Source organism: Sinohyriopsis cumingii, chromosome 3 (assembly GCF_028554795.1).
Source record: "Sinohyriopsis cumingii isolate HCF-2022 chromosome 3, ASM2855479v2, whole genome shotgun sequence".
Classification (NCBI taxonomy): Eukaryota; Metazoa; Mollusca; class Bivalvia; order Unionida; family Unionidae; genus Sinohyriopsis; species Sinohyriopsis cumingii.
The window spans coordinates 56,893,066-56,911,206 of NC_142963.1; the positions used below are offsets into that span (position 1 = coordinate 56,893,066).

General features: G+C 36.7%; 1 protein-coding gene across 1 annotated transcript in view; it reads right to left on the reverse strand.

The window, feature by feature from the left end:
* LOC149802901 (cadherin-87A-like) overlaps positions 1 to 18,141 on the reverse strand; it is a 156,072-nt gene that overhangs the window by 36,108 nt on the left and 101,823 nt on the right. Inside the window, exons 28-31 of the mRNA XM_089952392.1 lie at positions 14,477 to 14,605; positions 13,550 to 13,730; positions 6,581 to 6,828; positions 3,770 to 3,958 (exon numbers count right to left, since the gene is read on the reverse strand). Coding sequence (XP_089808518.1) covers positions 3,770 to 3,958; positions 6,581 to 6,828; positions 13,550 to 13,730; positions 14,477 to 14,605 — 747 coding nt within the window. The remainder of the gene's footprint in view (positions 1 to 3,769; positions 3,959 to 6,580; positions 6,829 to 13,549; positions 13,731 to 14,476; positions 14,606 to 18,141) is intronic.

An 18,141-nucleotide genomic window follows, 5' to 3' on the forward strand; every position in this document is an offset into this window, starting at 1 on the left:
AGGTTCCTCTTCTGAAGCAATGTCCTGCAGGGCTTGTTACCAACAGTCTGTGAATATCGTTGAGCCATTATTGTTGAGGCTAAAGAGGGGCTATGAAAATGAGCAGAGCAGTGGAGATCCTGACTTTGTATAGCATTTGTAGAATCATTCTGAGTGGAGGAAAGGTGCAAGCCAACAAAAACAAATGATCCCATATCAGGCTGAAATTGTCCACTGCCCAGACCCTCCAATCTGGACCTGGGCAGAGGTACAAGGGAAACTTTTTGTTCAGTCTCATCTTAAAGAAGTCCACCAAAGGTTTCCTGTTAGTCCAGACAGAGACTCTGTTACAGACTGGTGTAAAGTTCATTCTGTGAGGACTACCTTGCCTCTCCTGGACAGACTGTTTGCAAGAATATTTGTCTTTCCAGGAATATGATGAACCTGGAGGACAATTCTTTCTAAAGCTGCCGAATGAAGGATGTTCCAAACCTCCATGCAACTCCATGGACCATCACACAATGACTCTTACTTGGTTGACACACTGCTGAAAGGCTACAAAAACTGCCCTCATTTCTGAAGGCTAAGAACCCTCAAGAAGTAGCCCTTCTGACTCCATGTGAACATCCCACCTCAATTATGATGCATCCAAGAAAAGATAAGAGTGGGTTGTAAGGGAGTGCATTGGGATGCCTGTCCTGATTTGTTCAGAAACTCAAGGGGTGGTGAAATTCTGATCCTAGAGAAATCCAAACTGTCAGCTGATCGTTGTGTGGTTTCGAGTTCACTAGAAGGAGAAATCAGATAGGGTGCAAGTACAGTGTTCCTGGGGAAACAAGGTATGCTGTGGAGTTTAAAGTCCCAAGCTGAGATAGATATTGGCAAGCTGGCAAAAGGAGAAAGGATTCTGTCTATTCTCTCTAGAGGTACACACACTAATTGCCTGTTGGTGAGAAATTTTATCCCCACATAAACAAAATCCTAAGACAGAACTTTTTCTTACTTCTCTGTTTGGATTGAGTCCCACCAGATCAATACATATCATCAGCAGGAATGATCATGTCTTAAAGACTACATTGTGGCTCAGCCAGTCATTGAAATACTGGAAGTTATGGATCCCCAGTGAACTCAGGTGAGTAGCAACTACTCCCAACATTCTGGTTAGGCTTAGAGTGCACAGGCATGACTGAACAGCAGAGTATGAAATTGGAAAACCTCCTTGTACTGAAAAAAAAAGAACTTCCTGTGAGGAGGAATAATTGAGCTGTGAAAGTACATATCCTCATGGTTGATTTATACTGCCCTGCTGCCATGCCTTGTGGAAATCCTGACAGAAGCTTAGTCTCCATTCTGAGTGGCTCCCCCTGAAGAAACTTGTTTAAAGGCAAAAATACTGATGATGAGCTGAAACTTATTGACCTTTTAAGATATCATGAAAATATGGAAGTAAATGCTGAAGACTGGTAGTTTAATGTCCTCTCTACTTCAAACCTTTTCTTGAAGGGTGTACACCTCGTCCCTCAATCATATCAGATCTGACTGGCAGAAAATAATAGGGGTCATTGCTGAATGGCGATCTTCCTGGAAATGAAGCTGGTATCCATTTTATATTACAAAGAAGATCCACTCTTATCATATATCATGTTTGACTGGGTCTCTGAAAAGAAGGCTTGTTGAGCACCCAAGGAAGTCCTTCAAAAAGGGATGCATAGCAGAAGAGGCAGTTAGTCCAGAGGGCTGCTCCTCCTTCTTCCTCCACAAACTGCCTACTTGGGCCTCTCCAGTGACCATGTCTAACTAAGGTCATATGATTGTGGCATCTATGCAGTTAAGAAGATAAGTATCAAATTCAACTTAGGTACAAAATTTCAAAGGCAAATCCAGCATTGCCATTAGACTGCGTTGACTATTAATTGAATCTGGTGGTCTTCGGGACCACTGACACAGGACCCACAAGGCCCAAAGTTTGTCTCTGCAAAGATAAATCTCTGAAATAAAAACCTTAGAAGGTTGACTCTGCATGCCAGCCAACTGCTTCTACTATAAGACCAAAATGTTACAATCAAACATGAGGCTCGCAGAGATTACTCTAATCTCATTAACTGAAATCTTCACGACATGACCCTGATTTTGTTATACTTCTTGAAGACAGGTCTTGAGGGGTGATATCCCGATTTTGTGATACATCATAAAGACAGGGCTTGAGGGGTGACATCCTGCTGTCCATCTTTCACCAGAAGAGTTGTTGGTGCATTCCAGGACTTGCTTCTGTGCCTTCCAAGTAGTTTTTTGAGAGCACAAACTGAGTCCTGCATGGCAGGTGCTCTTAATTTGTCTATGTCTGCAGAGGCATACATATAGCTAGCTAGGCCAGCTTGAACAAGTTGTGAAACCATTCATTATGGTTGTTATGTACACTTTTTACAGCTATTAGGTATTGTCGCTTGGATATCACTGCTCCAAAATCTGATTTTTTACTAACAAAAACTCTACCGAAGTTTCACTTTCTTAAAGCAGTGCTTTGCAGCCAACTATGCCATATTTATTATCAGTTCCATTATGCTGTACTAGAGGCTCAGTCCAGGGAGATGTACTTTGATCAAGTAAGTACCCTCATCTTTAAATTTCCTTTCTGATTCTTATTTATTCATTTTATCTTAACCATTTGAGTACTATATAGTTTTGCAGCAAAAGATCTTCATTTCTGAATTGCTTGAGAAGAGAAATGAAAATTGCACAAGTTTAAATTGCCTGTATTTTATTTAGGTTTGGTATTCTATACTTAATTTTAAATTCTGCTGAACAGAGGGTCATCGGACAGCCTATCTGTTTTTGTCCATCCAGCATGTAAATCAGACTCATATTCAATATTTTGTGGTGGCTCAAAATCACTCACTAGTACTTCCAGTAACACTTCCTCCATCTCCAATAATTTGATATATTTCAAAACTTTCAAATCATTGTCACCTTTACTATCTTTAGTCAGTACGAAATCATCGTCTAACCATAATACTAGTTTTCTAAGTTGCCCATAATTCAAACAAGCATTTGTAAAACTTCCCTGATGAATACAAGGGTACAACCATGACAATGTTTCTTCCACGGCCCAAAGTACCAATCAAATTTTAGTTTAAAAAAATATTCTTGAAAAGCAGAAGTACCCAGATGTGTAAAAGTTTACTTACCTGAAAAGTCATGCATTGCAACAAGCATGTGAAGGGCTAACAGTTAAATAAAAACCATATATTGTGCAGAGTACATTTTTTTATGTGTGCCTTTGAACTAATCTGTGTGAGTTCTTGTGTATAACTTCTTTCCAAGTGCATAAATTCATGCAAATTTTATGTTATTTGAGCACTCATCCACAATGGCAGCATCTCTGAGTACTTAGCTATCCACAACATTGGTAAGCATGCCATACATTTTTGTTGTAAATGTTCTGTATTTATCTGATGCTTGATGATAAGGTACATTCGTACCTTTATCAAGATGCAGGCAAATATTTACAATGATTCCTTTGTATACTGAAATAATAAATCAGAGAGGTAAGCAGAATAAATATTGAGCCAAACAGCCATCAAGTTTGTAAAATTACCTCACTTACATATAACACTTTCCCAACTGCAAACAGGATAGAGCTAGATCTACCATTGCATCATGCACCAACAGATCACGGTCTGTGATGTTCATTTGAACCTTTAATATAGAATGAACAACACAGACTCTGATTTGCTGATATATTATGCTAAAGACTGGTAACTATGGTAACAAAATTGACATGAATACTAACATCATACACTTCCTGCACTTCACGATCCAAAAGCTGGGCCACACTGATGACACCAGTGCTTTTGTTAATGTTGAACTTCATAAAGTCCCCTCTTAGGTCTCCAGAAGTCAGGAAGCTATATATAATGGTGGAGTTGGTAATCCTTGGATAGGCCATGGCACGTGCCACTTCTCTTCCAATAGGAAGGTTCTGAAAATGAAAATAATTTGTAAAAATACAAGTAAATGATTTCTAATCTATCATTCATTAAGTCACAAAAAAAGGTGAAATATTTTGGCCATTCATGTTCAGGACAGTAGAAGAAAAATTTAGATTTACTAGGAGTTATACGACATAAAAAAGTTTTCACACATTAGCTACAGCAAATCTTCAACATTTCAGAAAAAAATGATCACAGAAATATGCGCCAAGTACATTAAAAACATGCTCATCTCTTTCAGAGGTGAGTCAAATCTGACCAAGGCTGTTCCAAATGTTGTTTATTCCTTTGTAAAACTAATGTCTTGCCACTGACCTCAAAAACCAGAATAACTTAAATCTCAAAACAATTTTGGGTCGATTGCAGATTTTAGATTTCAAAGTTCTACTGCACATAACACATACATGTCCAGGATATACCATCTTTTTCTAAATAATAAACAGCAACCTTATTTGGAAACCAAAGCTTAATAGATGGTAAACTCTTTACCAAGATTTGCACCAAGGCACCGTTATTACTATCTATATTCATGTGTAAGTCAGGTCCAAATGTGAACCCAGACCCTGATCTGTCACATAATACACAAGCAGACCCTGATCTGTCACATAATACACCAGCAGATCCTGATCTGTTACATAATACAACCAGCAGATCCTGATCTGTCACATAATACACCAGCAGATCCTGATCTGTCACATAATACAATCAGCAGATCCTGATCTGTCACACAATACAACCAGCTGATCCTGATCTGTTACATAATACAACCAGCACATCCTGATCTGTTACATAATACACCAGCAGATCCTGATCTGTCACATAATACACCAGCAGATCCTGATCTGTCATACAATACACCAGCAGACCCTGATCTGTCACATAATACAACCAGCAGATCCTGATCTGTCATACAATACAACCAGCAGATCCTGATCTGTCACACAATACAACCAGCAGATCCTGATCTGTCACATAGTACAACCAGCAGATCCTGATCTGTCACACAATACAACCAGCAGATCCTGATCTGTTACATAATACAACCAGCACATCCTGATCTGTCACATAATACACCAGCAGACCCTGATCTGTCACAGAATACACCAGCAGATCCTAATCTGTCACATAATACACCAGCAGACCCTGATGTGTCACATAATACAACCAGCAGACCCTGATCTGTCACATAACACAACCAGCAGACCCTGATCTGTCACATAATACACCAACATATCAGGGCAACTGTGTTCTTTGCTCCACTCATTAAAGCCCCACTGCTGCCATTTATCATAAATTTCACTATTCTTCCAGTCTAACTAATGTTTGGTTGTTGTTGTTGTTGTAGTTCTAGGGTTTAATACCCTTTTTCAGCACAAGATAGGCTATACATGGCGGCCAGTATAACTGGTGGACGAAGAACCCTAGAAAACCCAGGGAAGAACCACCGATCCATGAGAAGCTACTGGCAGGCTTTCCCATGTACCCACGCTAGCCGAGCCTTGGACTCGAACCCACGCAGACAGAGGTTAGATGGTAGTGATCCGGAACGGTGAGCGCTTTAGACCACTCGGGGCCCCAACTAATGTTTGGAAGGAAGTAAATGATTTGTAAAGAAAAAAAGCTATATGACATAATATGTTCTTTGATGTTAGGTATAAATGATGTTCAAATATTCAGTTTAGAATTAAGAGGTGCAGCCTCTATTTTTTCCCCAGAGTGCTCCAAAAGTAGTGATGTGATACATTTGACAAATTCCATTAGTGACTAATCCAATAACATATACATTCACACAGATCTGAGTGGGAATTAAAAGAAGTAGGCTTTCTGTTTTAAGCAGATCTGAGGAGAAAAATGTGCATTAGATAAAAATAAGACTTGAGTGAACACTAGTGATCAGCTGAGGCAATGGAAAATACACTGATTGCAAACATGAGCAGAAGACAATCAAACATAGCATGGTGTTAACTTCTTATGTTTACAATGGTGACATTAACAAATCTTGTGTACCAGCTTTTGACTGAAATTAGTTGACCCATGGATATTGCCAATCAACATCAGATTCATTTATACACCTGGAAAATGGCAGCGGACCTCAGTTTGAGTGAGAAATTGCATGGCCCATGAGGTGATGAAATATTATCTGGTTTTAATGGTACCCAATGATGTTTAGGACCAACTGGTTTTAATGGTACCCAATGATGTTTCGGACCAATATCTTTCAGGATTCAGTATTATTCAGATGATATGGCATATATGACTTTTTGCATGGGACAGATCACATTAGGACTTTAATCCATACAAACAGACCCAGAACTGCCACCTATACAAAAGCAGATCTGGCTCTATACAGTTTGAGCTTGGACCCAAGTTGTAAGCTAGTAAATATCATATCTCTTATTAATTTTGAAATCATGTTCATAATAATACAAGATGCTTTTTAAAAATTAATGTATCTGGAGAAGAAAAAACCAAAATAGCATAACATACAAAATACAGATCATTGTGACCTCCTTCTCGTGTGTGATTGTATTACTCTTTGACCAGTCAGAAAATATCAGCTTTTGCAGAAAGAACAAGAAAGCCACATAATATTAATGATGTATCGAGTTTACCTCTGGGATTGTCACGGCTGTAGGCATAAAACCATCCCATGCAGGTCTCTTGTCTAAGATGCCAGTTGTCACGGAAATGGTTACCATAACAGTGCTTGACTGGGTAATGCTATGGCCATTGTCCTGGGCCACAATATGCATAATGTATGGACTGTTAGCGGCAGCTCCTGTCAGGGCTTTTCTCGTGTAGATCTGTCCCACTCGAAAATCTCCTTGCACAGCAGTCCGAACACTGAACCATTCCAAAGCTGAAAAAAAGCAATTCAATCAGTGTAAGTTAGAAGTGTCTTATGTAAGTGTTCATTAGAAACCTAAAACAAGAGCCTAATAATGTCAACTTAAATTATACTACTTTCAGACTTTTAAAATAATTTTGTATTCTCTTTTAGTTAGTTTAATTTTGGTGACATGGATACACTGCAGGTATTGTATCTAATTCAGAACTCACGAGCATGAGATATGTATTGTACAGATTGAAAAGTATCAACACCATGAAAATCCTTTAACTGGAAAAGACTCATTAAAGGATGGTGTGTTTTGGGGAGAGGAAGTTGATAGAATTATTAAATGTATTAACTAGACTTGTATGTGTACTATCACTAGTGTGTTCCTGCGCACATGCATCAGAGATAAGGTTAGTTCATTAATATGCTGTCTGTGTGGGTTTGAGACTTGGATTCGGCTAATGCAGGTATGTGAGAAAGCCTGCCAGTAGCTTCTCGTGGGTCACTGGTTCTTTCCGGGGTTTTCCCAAGTTCTTCCTCCACCATCAATACTGGCCACCATGTATAGCCTATCGTGTGCTGAAAACCCTACAACAACAACAACAATCAACCCCATTTTGCTGCATACAACAACAACTTTATTAACATGCATGTTGCTCATAATCGAACTTACCAGTATGTGAAGTCTCAATGATATAAGCTGACATACCAAATCTAATGGAAATCTAATCAGAAACGAAGCCTTTAAGAATGTTTGCAAACAAGTGTTTATTGAAGGACGGAAGATGCAAAAAGGACAATAGATGCAGGGCCATACCATAAGCCTGGTGAGCTCATAATGTACTAAGAGTAAACATTTTCTGTATTGGTTCTGAAAATCTCATCATGTTAGCTACTTATGACCATGATGCAATTTATATAGAATTTCATCACTCCAAGTTCAACAGTTATGGAATGATCATGTTAAAATGGATTTAGGATGGACAATTTGATGTGTGGAGGTATGGACAGACAGCAATAAAGCAACTTATGTCATATTATGCTATCAAAGTGTTATTTACTTTATTTTGTATAAAACTTTGCAATGTGCATCATCACCAAATTCATCTCAAACAACAGCTACTCTCCTTGCAAGTGCCAATTCATTATATTTGTCTCAGTTCAATAATGCAAAATGTTATTCAACTGGTTGGTTGGTTATTTTTAGTGGTTATATCAACTTAAGGAAAATGAGAGGTAACTGCCTGTCACAAGGACACAATGGTGCATCTGACTGAGAATGGCCTGGCTGTGCATGAAAATTTATTTGTGATAAATAGAGAAACCAATTTTTCTTCTAAAATAGGTTTCTTCAATAACACTTAGCTGATCAAAATACCTCAGAAGAACTACTACATCTTTGAAAATCCAGTCTATCCAGGCTAAAACATTTTAGCCTAAAGGTTAGAAGTTATCTGCCCACCTAGGTGTCTGCTAGAGTGATCTCCCCCTGATACATGGCTTGGTGGCAAATCCCATGAATACTTGTTACTACTAGAGCATAAGGCATGCACTCTATATGGATCTGGATCTGACTCTGAGGAGGCTGGGAGGATGTGTGCATTATGACTGGGTAGGTATTATTGAGATAAAAAAATTTACAAGAAAAAGAAATCGGTTTCTGCTTCAAATACATTACATGGTCATAATACCCCAGGAGAATAGGTAAATGTGAAGGGAGTTACATCCCCTTACCCTGGAGAGGCCCTCTCCAGTTTCCTAAGGTATGTGAGACAGCTTCTAGATATCCTGACTAGAGAACAGACTCCATATGTCGAGGAGCAGATTAAAAATGGAAACATTTTCTCTCCTGCAAATCAAGTGGATAAGTCATGCCATTGCATCCTTATGAAGCTACTGAACAACCCAGGAAGGTCAAAACCTGTTGCTCCATGGCTACAGATTCCACCAGGGTGAGTTGAGCTTTTTGAGATTAAAGATCTTTGAGATAAAAGCTTGACTCAGAACTCCATCCAATGGCATGGTTAATGTCAGTCAGATTTCACTCAAATGTGATGCTTGTTGTGACTGTCCTAACTGTTTATTTCCTGATATGCAGAACACTATCCTGCTGATATACCGTCTGTGTGAGGGATGATCCTTCTCTACATAGTGGCTTGGTCCTTTTCAAGTGCCAGTTCAGAGTTGCAATGTGCATGCAGACAACATTGAGATAGTGTCCTGAGATGACAAGATTTCACTACAGAAGTCTGATTACCCATGAATGGAAGCCTGTCCTTGGCAATGAAAGCAGGTGTTGTCATTAGTGATACCCACCCATACTGTCGGCATTGCAAGTAATTCGAGTCAACTAACAGAGCATGTATTTTGCTGACTCTCCCTGCCATTGCAAATGCTGAGAGAGAGCAGAACTTAAATTAAAGGTGAACCAGTGAGGCCATTGAGAGCATCAAATGGCATCTTGTTCATCCAGGTTAGTGCCCATGATATATTTTACTTTTGCCACAGTAAAGTCTTTGGACATGTGTAATAAAATTGGACAGAAGATCAGATAGGACTTTGTTTTGTTTTTTTCCTCCATAGTGACATAGGATGTCATCAAATTGTAGAATGTTAGCCATTGATTGTAATTGGTGCTAACTGTTTCTCATCAATTAGACATAGTAGGAAGTTTTCTATTTGTGGTACTTGTTACTGCAGCAGTACAATGTTAACCTGGGTATGGCACTGTAGGCTTTAAAGTAGAAGGACATCTCTAATGAGGAATTCTTGCCACCACTAGTTGTGTGAATAGTTTCTTCTTAAGAGTTTGTTTAATATGATCCTGATGTGCAGATTCAGCATCTCTTAGCTGGGATGAAACACCTTCATATTTGTGCAGATTGTGACCAATGGGCAATGTCTCAGCCTCTGCTTGGACAATAGAATATGTAATGGGTGCATAAACAGGTGACCCAGGATTATGAGCAAACACTGCAGGAAAAGGAATTCTCTGGTGGACAGATTATCCTGCATAAATAAGGAAGCCACCATTGAACCGATTTTCTAGGGTTGTCTAGAGGGAGATATGCTCTTTTCACCAGAGTGTTGAACTCTGTTCCTAGAAAATGTTGAGATAGTATGAGGTCAGATTTGTCTTTGCTGACAAGGAAGCCAACGTGGAGAAGGACAGTAACATCAAATATCATGTCTTATGACAAGATATGAATCACCTCTGTTGTGGTACAGTGTTATCCAGGTAGTTTAATGTTGCCGCCATGTAGGTGGTAAGGACATGGGCCATTACCCATTGCAACAGTAGAGTGAAAATTCATGGACTGATGTTTAGTACAAATCGGAGTGCCCTGAACTTGTAAATGGTGTATCTGTAGGTGAATCAGAGGAACTTTCTGGAAGCCATATGAATGGTGACATGAAGACACACATCTTTTAAGTCTGCAGTGATTGTGTAGTCTCCCTCTGGATGTCATTTAGAACCTGTCCTGATGATCTGACCATGAACCAAGGGGCATGAATGAATTTAGTGCACTTAGGCTGATGACAGGGCAAAGAGTGCCATTTGTCTTTGGAACCAGAAACAGTCTCGAATAAAAGCCCAGAAAATTTACATTGCAAACAATTTCTATCACCCTTTTTCAGAGAAGGTTGTTGATTTCTTGCTGCAAAGTGGCAGCTTTGAATGGGTCAGTGGTGGATGTTTGTAGCTAAGGAAACCCTGGACAAAGTAAGTCCTTCAGAAAGCACTTGTTGGGTCCATTGATCATTGTTGCAAATCTTGTCCCATTTGGCAGCAAGAATTTGAGCCTTCCCTATACTGGAATCTGTGATAAGGGCAGCATGAAGATTATGTCATTTTTTGAGACAGGGAGACTGTCATAGAGAGAAATGCTGGCAAAAACAATTGCCCTCTCTCTGCCTCTTGTCTGCTTTTATTTGGGGAAACTGGTTTTCAAAGGTTATCAGTTTGGCAGGACTGCTTTAAAGTGACCTGTATCATAGGGGCATAACTACAATCTTTTTGTTGATTTCCCTAAGAATCCTTCTGCTATAGCTGAGACTGAGAGGGAGAGAAAACTATATCATTAAAAAGGAAATTAGATGATAAAGGTTGTGAGCAAAGGTTGGTCTTATGGTGGTCTTTAAGAGAGGTAGAGGGCACTTCATCTTGTTCAGTCAGTTGTAGGTACATACTTGCTGTGACGGCATTAGCCATGGTATGATGGGCAGTTCTGTTAAAGAAGCAGAAACAGATTTCCACACATATGTCCTGTGAGATTTGGGGTGGCAAAAGATAAGTTGTGTTCCACCTATTGAAATATTACCATAGATACCAGATCCAACATAGAGCCCATGGCCATGATATTGTCCAGCAACTGCTGTGTCATTAAAAGACTTCCAATCTATATGTATTTAGTATGGCTTTGTCATACCCAAAACAGCAATATCTCTGTTGACTGTTGGGATGTCCACATAGAAAAGTGGAGTGTGAGACTTGTAGAACCACCAAGTAAAGTTTGAGGGAAGGTGTCTTTTTGAGTAAAAAGTCAATTGATGCTTGGGTTTTGTGATTGATGATGCAAGCAGCTTAAAATGTCAGTATCTCTGACAGACGGTAGAAGTAATCTGAAACTAGTCTAGGCTGTTGATGTAGAGGAAGGTGGTGATGGTAGTAGATGGAAAACTCCTTCAATGAAAGCCCAGAAGGCTGAGTCTTTGAGCTTCATAGTAAAATCTAACAGGGATAAGGGGAGAAAGTTTTGTTGTTTTTGGAGATTGATGTTGAAGCTGACATCTCTTGTGCAACCTGCAAAGTAGCTGAAGGAGAAAGCCAAGGATGGTGGCTCACTATACTTGCAGAATGAAGAGTTAGATATGGTGACTTCAAAGTGGTTGCTCAATAAAGGCTCCTGGTGTTATGTATATCTATATTTTTTAAACTCCTGGTACATTCTAATTTTTATAAATTTTTTCATGGCTTTAAATTGTACAGAATATCTTTAGTTAGTTTTGCCCATATGACCTGAATCTGTTCAGAGCATAGTACTGCATAGTATCTATAAATAGGTGTTTACATATGTGTTGACAATTATTAATAATAATCTTAATAATAAGACTTAAATGGTGTCTTTGGCTTAATTTCTCATTGGCTGATGGGGTTTCAACTTATCTAGAAGAATTCATTAACTTCCCATTGGTTGGGCTAGGTCATATGTATAGGCAAGTTTGACAAAAAATGAGCAGTAAGTTCCATCACATGCATTCTATTGCTAAATATAGTTGCAATAGACGGTGTATATAAATAGAGGCATGAGTAATCAGTTTCATTCCAATCTGGAGTAATTTACATTTCTTGTGTTCCTGTTTTAAGTTTCCAGATGTGTTTTCTGTTGTGCTTAGATCTTATTTAAGAAGAAAAACATTTGTTTGGACTTTACAGTATAAACAGAAAGTGCTCATTTTTTGGACTGTAATATTATTCTTGAATTGTTGTGAATTATTCAAAGGACTTCTGGATGACACCATCTTGACAATGTCACGACTCTTGGCATACCAGTACACTTCCAGTTTTGAAATATATATAGAACTTTTCATTGATTTAGGACTTTATAAGGATTAGTTTGGAATTACTTCATAAAATGTCAGTTCCTCTCACATTTTCATGCATAACTTTGATAATTAAATTGTTTGTTAAGTTTTACAACACTTTATGGCTTTGTTTCTTTCTGTTACTTAGTTTGTGACCATAGAGTCATGGAGAACAAAGTGAAGTAACTTCTCTTGGATACTGAGGTTCCCAACAGGGTATTGTTTGCAGTGGGTGCCTGGTGGCACCCTTGATTGTTTCTCTGACTGTGTTCAAGGCCAAGGGAGTTTTATTTCTATAGTGCTCTTGTCTATGTATTCTTCAAATAACTTCATATTTAGATACAATGACCATCATTTTATTGTACAAGAGACTGGAGAATATTTCATTATGATCTGCCTAAAAAGTTACTGAAAGAAATATATGCATTACTGTAAATATATATAAACAATTCATTAAAATCTGTCTATATAAGAAGAATGCTGGCATGTATTAATTTAAATAAATTTAAATTTTAAATTGAAAAGAGCAGCAAATGATGATTTAGATGTATGAAAGGTTCTTCAGTTAAAAGTATGATATTACACTCAAAATAGGCAAAAACTGATGATCATTAAAAAGTGAGGAATGAAAATACATTCTCAGAAATGATTACCTGCCAATTCTGTACAATATCAGCATCTATCTTTAATTCTCAAATTCATCAATCATCAGATTTAAGACTTTTATTTAAAAGAAAAATGTAAGATTGTTCACAAACAGAACAAACTTTACTGTATGAAAAATTTAAGAACAAAAAATATCTGACTTTTGTGTGACTGACTATGCATGAAAAAATAAATGGTAAAAAAAATTTATGTAAACTAAGGTAGAATAAATAGGAATGATTTGATTTCATTACTGTTTACATGGTGCAAAATTCAAATTATGAATTTAAAGGTTCAATACACAATGATCCATCTATGAAACCTACAAGTCCCTACATCACAAGGGAGTTGCAGTGACTCAATGGTAAGTGTGCCAAACTCATGACTGGAAGAGTACAGGTTCAAATGCTACCATCAGGCCAGCCTGGGTCAGCCCCCATGATGTATCCTTGGGCAAGACACTTTACTCCAATTGTCAATTTATACCCACAAAAGTAAATCCACTTGTAATTACCTGGTTCATTTTGGTTGGCCAGGAAGTATGATACAAGTCCATTATTCCCTTGGTCAAGATCATCCGCTATAACTACACCTGCATTCTGGTCCGCTAAATAGCTCTCCACCACTGAGAACTCATAACTGATTTGTTTAAAAGTTGGAATGTTGTCATTCTCATCAGTTATGTAAATTGTCACCTGAAAATCAGAAAAGTATTGACTGTTCATTAAAAAAATCTGGACTTAACTAGATTTGTATTTGTGTTATGCATGCATGTCCCTGCTATGGCCAAAACGAAGTCTTATACAGACAATTAACAAATTAATGAAAAATTTCAAAATACCTTTAATGCAATGAAAATTTATTTAGGTAATCTTCTTATGCATATAAGGACTTCATTTGTCTATGTAAAGTGGTTTTTGTGCAGTTCAGCTAATAAAGTCAACGGCAATGCACAAATATTTTAAAACATTTAAACATAAACAAACATTGGCATCAAAAACCTAACTTGGATCTCTCTTCACACGTGCGCGCGCACACACACACACACACACACACACAAATATGCACATACTAAACTGTGCTTGTCTATACCAAGTGGTTGTTCAGCAATCAAATGCTAGAACAAGAAATTTGTCACAATTAACTTTATATGTTGTGCCCAACAGATTTAAAATGTTCATAGATTACAAAAATGCATATATAGATTCCAATTTTAGAGTCTTGATTCTCAAGTTAAAATTGTTGTGCTAGGAAAGTTTTGTGACCTTGGATCCTGGCTCTGAAGTCATGAAAGAGTCCAAGCAAACAGTCTGAATTCAAACTACACAAAAGTATGTCCAGTTGACTAGGCTAAATAATAAGTAATACATCTACAGGCATCACGTTTCATCTGAGAATCAGAAATAAAAGTAAATGGAGCAAACTGCAAATAGTATCTTACCGGGACACTGGTTCGCAACTTCTCATTAGACAGTTGGGCTCTAGGGTTGTCTGTAGCTGTAAGGATCAAGTTATATTGGGTCCTGGTCTCAAAATCCAGTTTAAATCCTTGACTCACTGTGAGATAAGCCTGAAAAATAACATACAAAATAAACTACACTGTACATATTTGTAAATTTATCCCATCAATCATCCATATTTTTTTTAAATAATTATTTTAGACAAAGGCACATTCATACATAGACACATATATAAAAATATACATTATTTATAGCCAAAAACACAGACAGATACATTCTTACATATTGTACATGGCTGCATACATACATTATTAATAACCAAAGACATACATACATACATACATGCATGCATACATACATACATACATACAGATAGACAGACCATATCTTGTGCTGGAAAATACAAGCTGATATGGTCATTAAAAAGTTAATTCACTGCCTTATCTATTGAACATAATAAAATCTTATCTCCCTCAAGAACAGAGAAAGATATTCTACAATGCATATATCATGTCATTCCTAGAATATTGTTGTTCTGTCTGGCGTACTGGTAATAGTGGTATAGAAACTCAGGAAAGATTACTGAAATTTCAACACAAAGCAGCTAGAGTTATTCTTTATACTAATTTAGATACACCATGAACAAATCTTTTTAACACATTAACCCCTGGCGCCGAGTTAACGTGGCAGGAAGTAGTAGCCTACTGCCGAGTTCTGTAGCATCATGGTCATGTGCATGATACACTAAAGTGGGTGGTATTATAGAAAGGTAGACAGATCTAGCTCTACAATGATACTAAATAATCTGGAATTTCTAGATGCACTACAAAATACAGAGGGAAAAACCTCATTTTATGGACCCGATTTTTTTCTACCCAAAATTCACCCATGGTCAGAATACAATTTTGTGTACCAATTTTAGACTTTGGTCTCAGATCTAAGGCAAACTGGTATGAACTACAAACAGACAGATGAACCTTTGCAAAAAGTAGGATTAGATGGGCATTTGGAATAGAGAGTGGTCTTGATACAAAAATAATGACTCCATTTAGGAAAAAAAAAGAAAAAGAACTCCAACTTTAACCTTTCTGCTCATGCGTGAGCCAAATAGCCAATAAAAAACGATGTTTCTAACACAACTAGGCAGTATGTTGTTGAAAGATCACCTGGAATTTGATGTTTTTGGATGTATTCAGAAATAGCTTTCAGGCGAAAATGACAAAAACCTACAGGGGTTAATGTGTTAAGACCCTAAAGTGGCTTCCATTTCAGCAGAGAATTCAGTTTCAGAAGGGTGTACTAGTCTATACATGGTTTGGCTCCTGATTATCTTAAATGTAATTTTAAATTTGTTACAAATATACATATGTATGAACTAAGATCCATCTCAAACAACAAGTTATATTTACCTAAACCAAATTCAGAGTTTTATAAGAAGACTTTTGCTTTTTCTGGAGCCAAACTATGAAATTCCATACCACCCTTATATAAAGTCTGCTGACACATGCCAAGCTCTTAAAAAGCTTCTTAGTCAACATCTACAGAAACAATCATTTGTAGAATTTGTTTAAGTCAGTACTACTACTTTATACAACATTGTTAACATGTATTCACCAATAATGTTTTACACAGGTTCACATTTACTGTTTGTATGAATCCTGTACGTACTCATCCTTGAAGCCTTGTGTTGTAGCAGTAGATCAATTGTCGAGTTTTTAACAGAATTTGTTGTCTAAAGACACTTCATCTTGTAAAAATTGTGCATTATATATATATATATATATATATATATATATATATATATATATATATATATATATATATATATATATATACACACATACACACACACATACACATACACACACACATATACATACACACACACACACACAAATGTCATAATAGAAGGCCTCATAGAAGATTGGTCAGTTGACCAAATGAGCTTCTTCATTAAATAAAGTCATTATTGTTATTATTATTATTATTATTATAATGCCTGCAGCATCAATAGATCATCATGTACATATTCATAAAATGTTTTAAAAATCATGGAGTAATTTTCTGTATTTTAAATAGCAGCCATGGGGGGACTAAATAAAGCTAGAAGCTAAATATGCCTAACTTCTTTACAGCAATATGGAATATTAATAAGATAAAATGTGCCCTAACTTCTTTTCAGCAATATAGAATATTAATATGATAAAATGTGCCCTAACTTCTTGACAGCAATATAGAATATTAATATGATAAAATGGGCCCTAACTTTTTTTACAGTAATATAGAATATTAATATGATAAAATGTGCCCTAACTTCTTGACAGCAATATAGAATATTAATATGATAAAATGTGCCCTAACTTCTTGACAGCAATATGGAATATTAATATGATAAAATGTGCCCTAACTTCTCAGAAATATTAATATGATAAAATGTGCCCTAACTTCTTGACAGCAATATAGAATATTAATATGATAAAATGGGCCCTAACTTTTTTTACAGTAATATAGAATATTAATATGATAAAATGTGCCCTAACTTCTTGACAGCAATATAGAATATTAATATGATAAAATGTGCCCTAACTTCTTGACAGCAATATGGAATATTAATATGATAAAATGTGCCCTAACTTCTCAGAAATATTAATATGATAAAATGTGCTTTAACTTCTTTACAGCAACATGGAATATTAATATGATAAAATGTACCCTAACTTCTTTACAGCAATTTGGAATATTAATATGATAAAATGTGCCCTAACTTCTTTACAGCAATTTGGAATATTAATATGATAAAATGTGCCCTAACTTCTTTACAGTAATTTGGAATATTAATAAGATAAAATGTGCAATTGACGAAGAAGACAGAACCAATCAGTAAACATGAAGGCGCTGAAAATTCTTTGCATGATGCAACTGTACTTCGTCTACTTTTATAAAAACTCAAGGATAACCAATAAAATTTGAAACTGATATTAATCTCTCAAACTACCAAGGCAATGAAGCATCTAATTTAAATAGTATATCCATTTTGATCAAGTATCTTGTGACGTACATATAATGTTTAAAAATAGCACAGAATACCAGTTTCTGTAGGTTAACATGGTTTACTTTTTCTTTTTGCTGTGCCAAACTTATTAAGAAAGCAATCCAATATTTGATACTTGTCATACAAAAACATGGTATGACAGACAGTAAATGCATTCAATGGTTCATCTGTCATCAAGCACAATCAAATCTGTCCATAAAAAGTCACTCAAGAGACCAACTGACTTGAGCATTGGACCTTTACCTGCCAGTTAATTTGCCTTACATCATGCATGATTGAGCCATACAGCTAGATTTAACTGATTGCTATATACAGAGAATGTTATTTAGAGGTGACCATGATAACAGGTTTGACTGTAACTTGCCATCCACCAAAATATATCACATAAACTATGTAATTATAAGGAACTCTACAACATATCACATGGAATTTTCTATTCATTATAATTCACCATACATGCTAATTTTTTCTAGTAAAATATGTTTCTTGATGAATACTTATACAATCAAAATACCTTAGGAGAACTACTACTACTGTGCAAATCCAGCCCTCCTAGAACAAAACATTTAGCTAAAAAGAAGCGAAATTTTATCT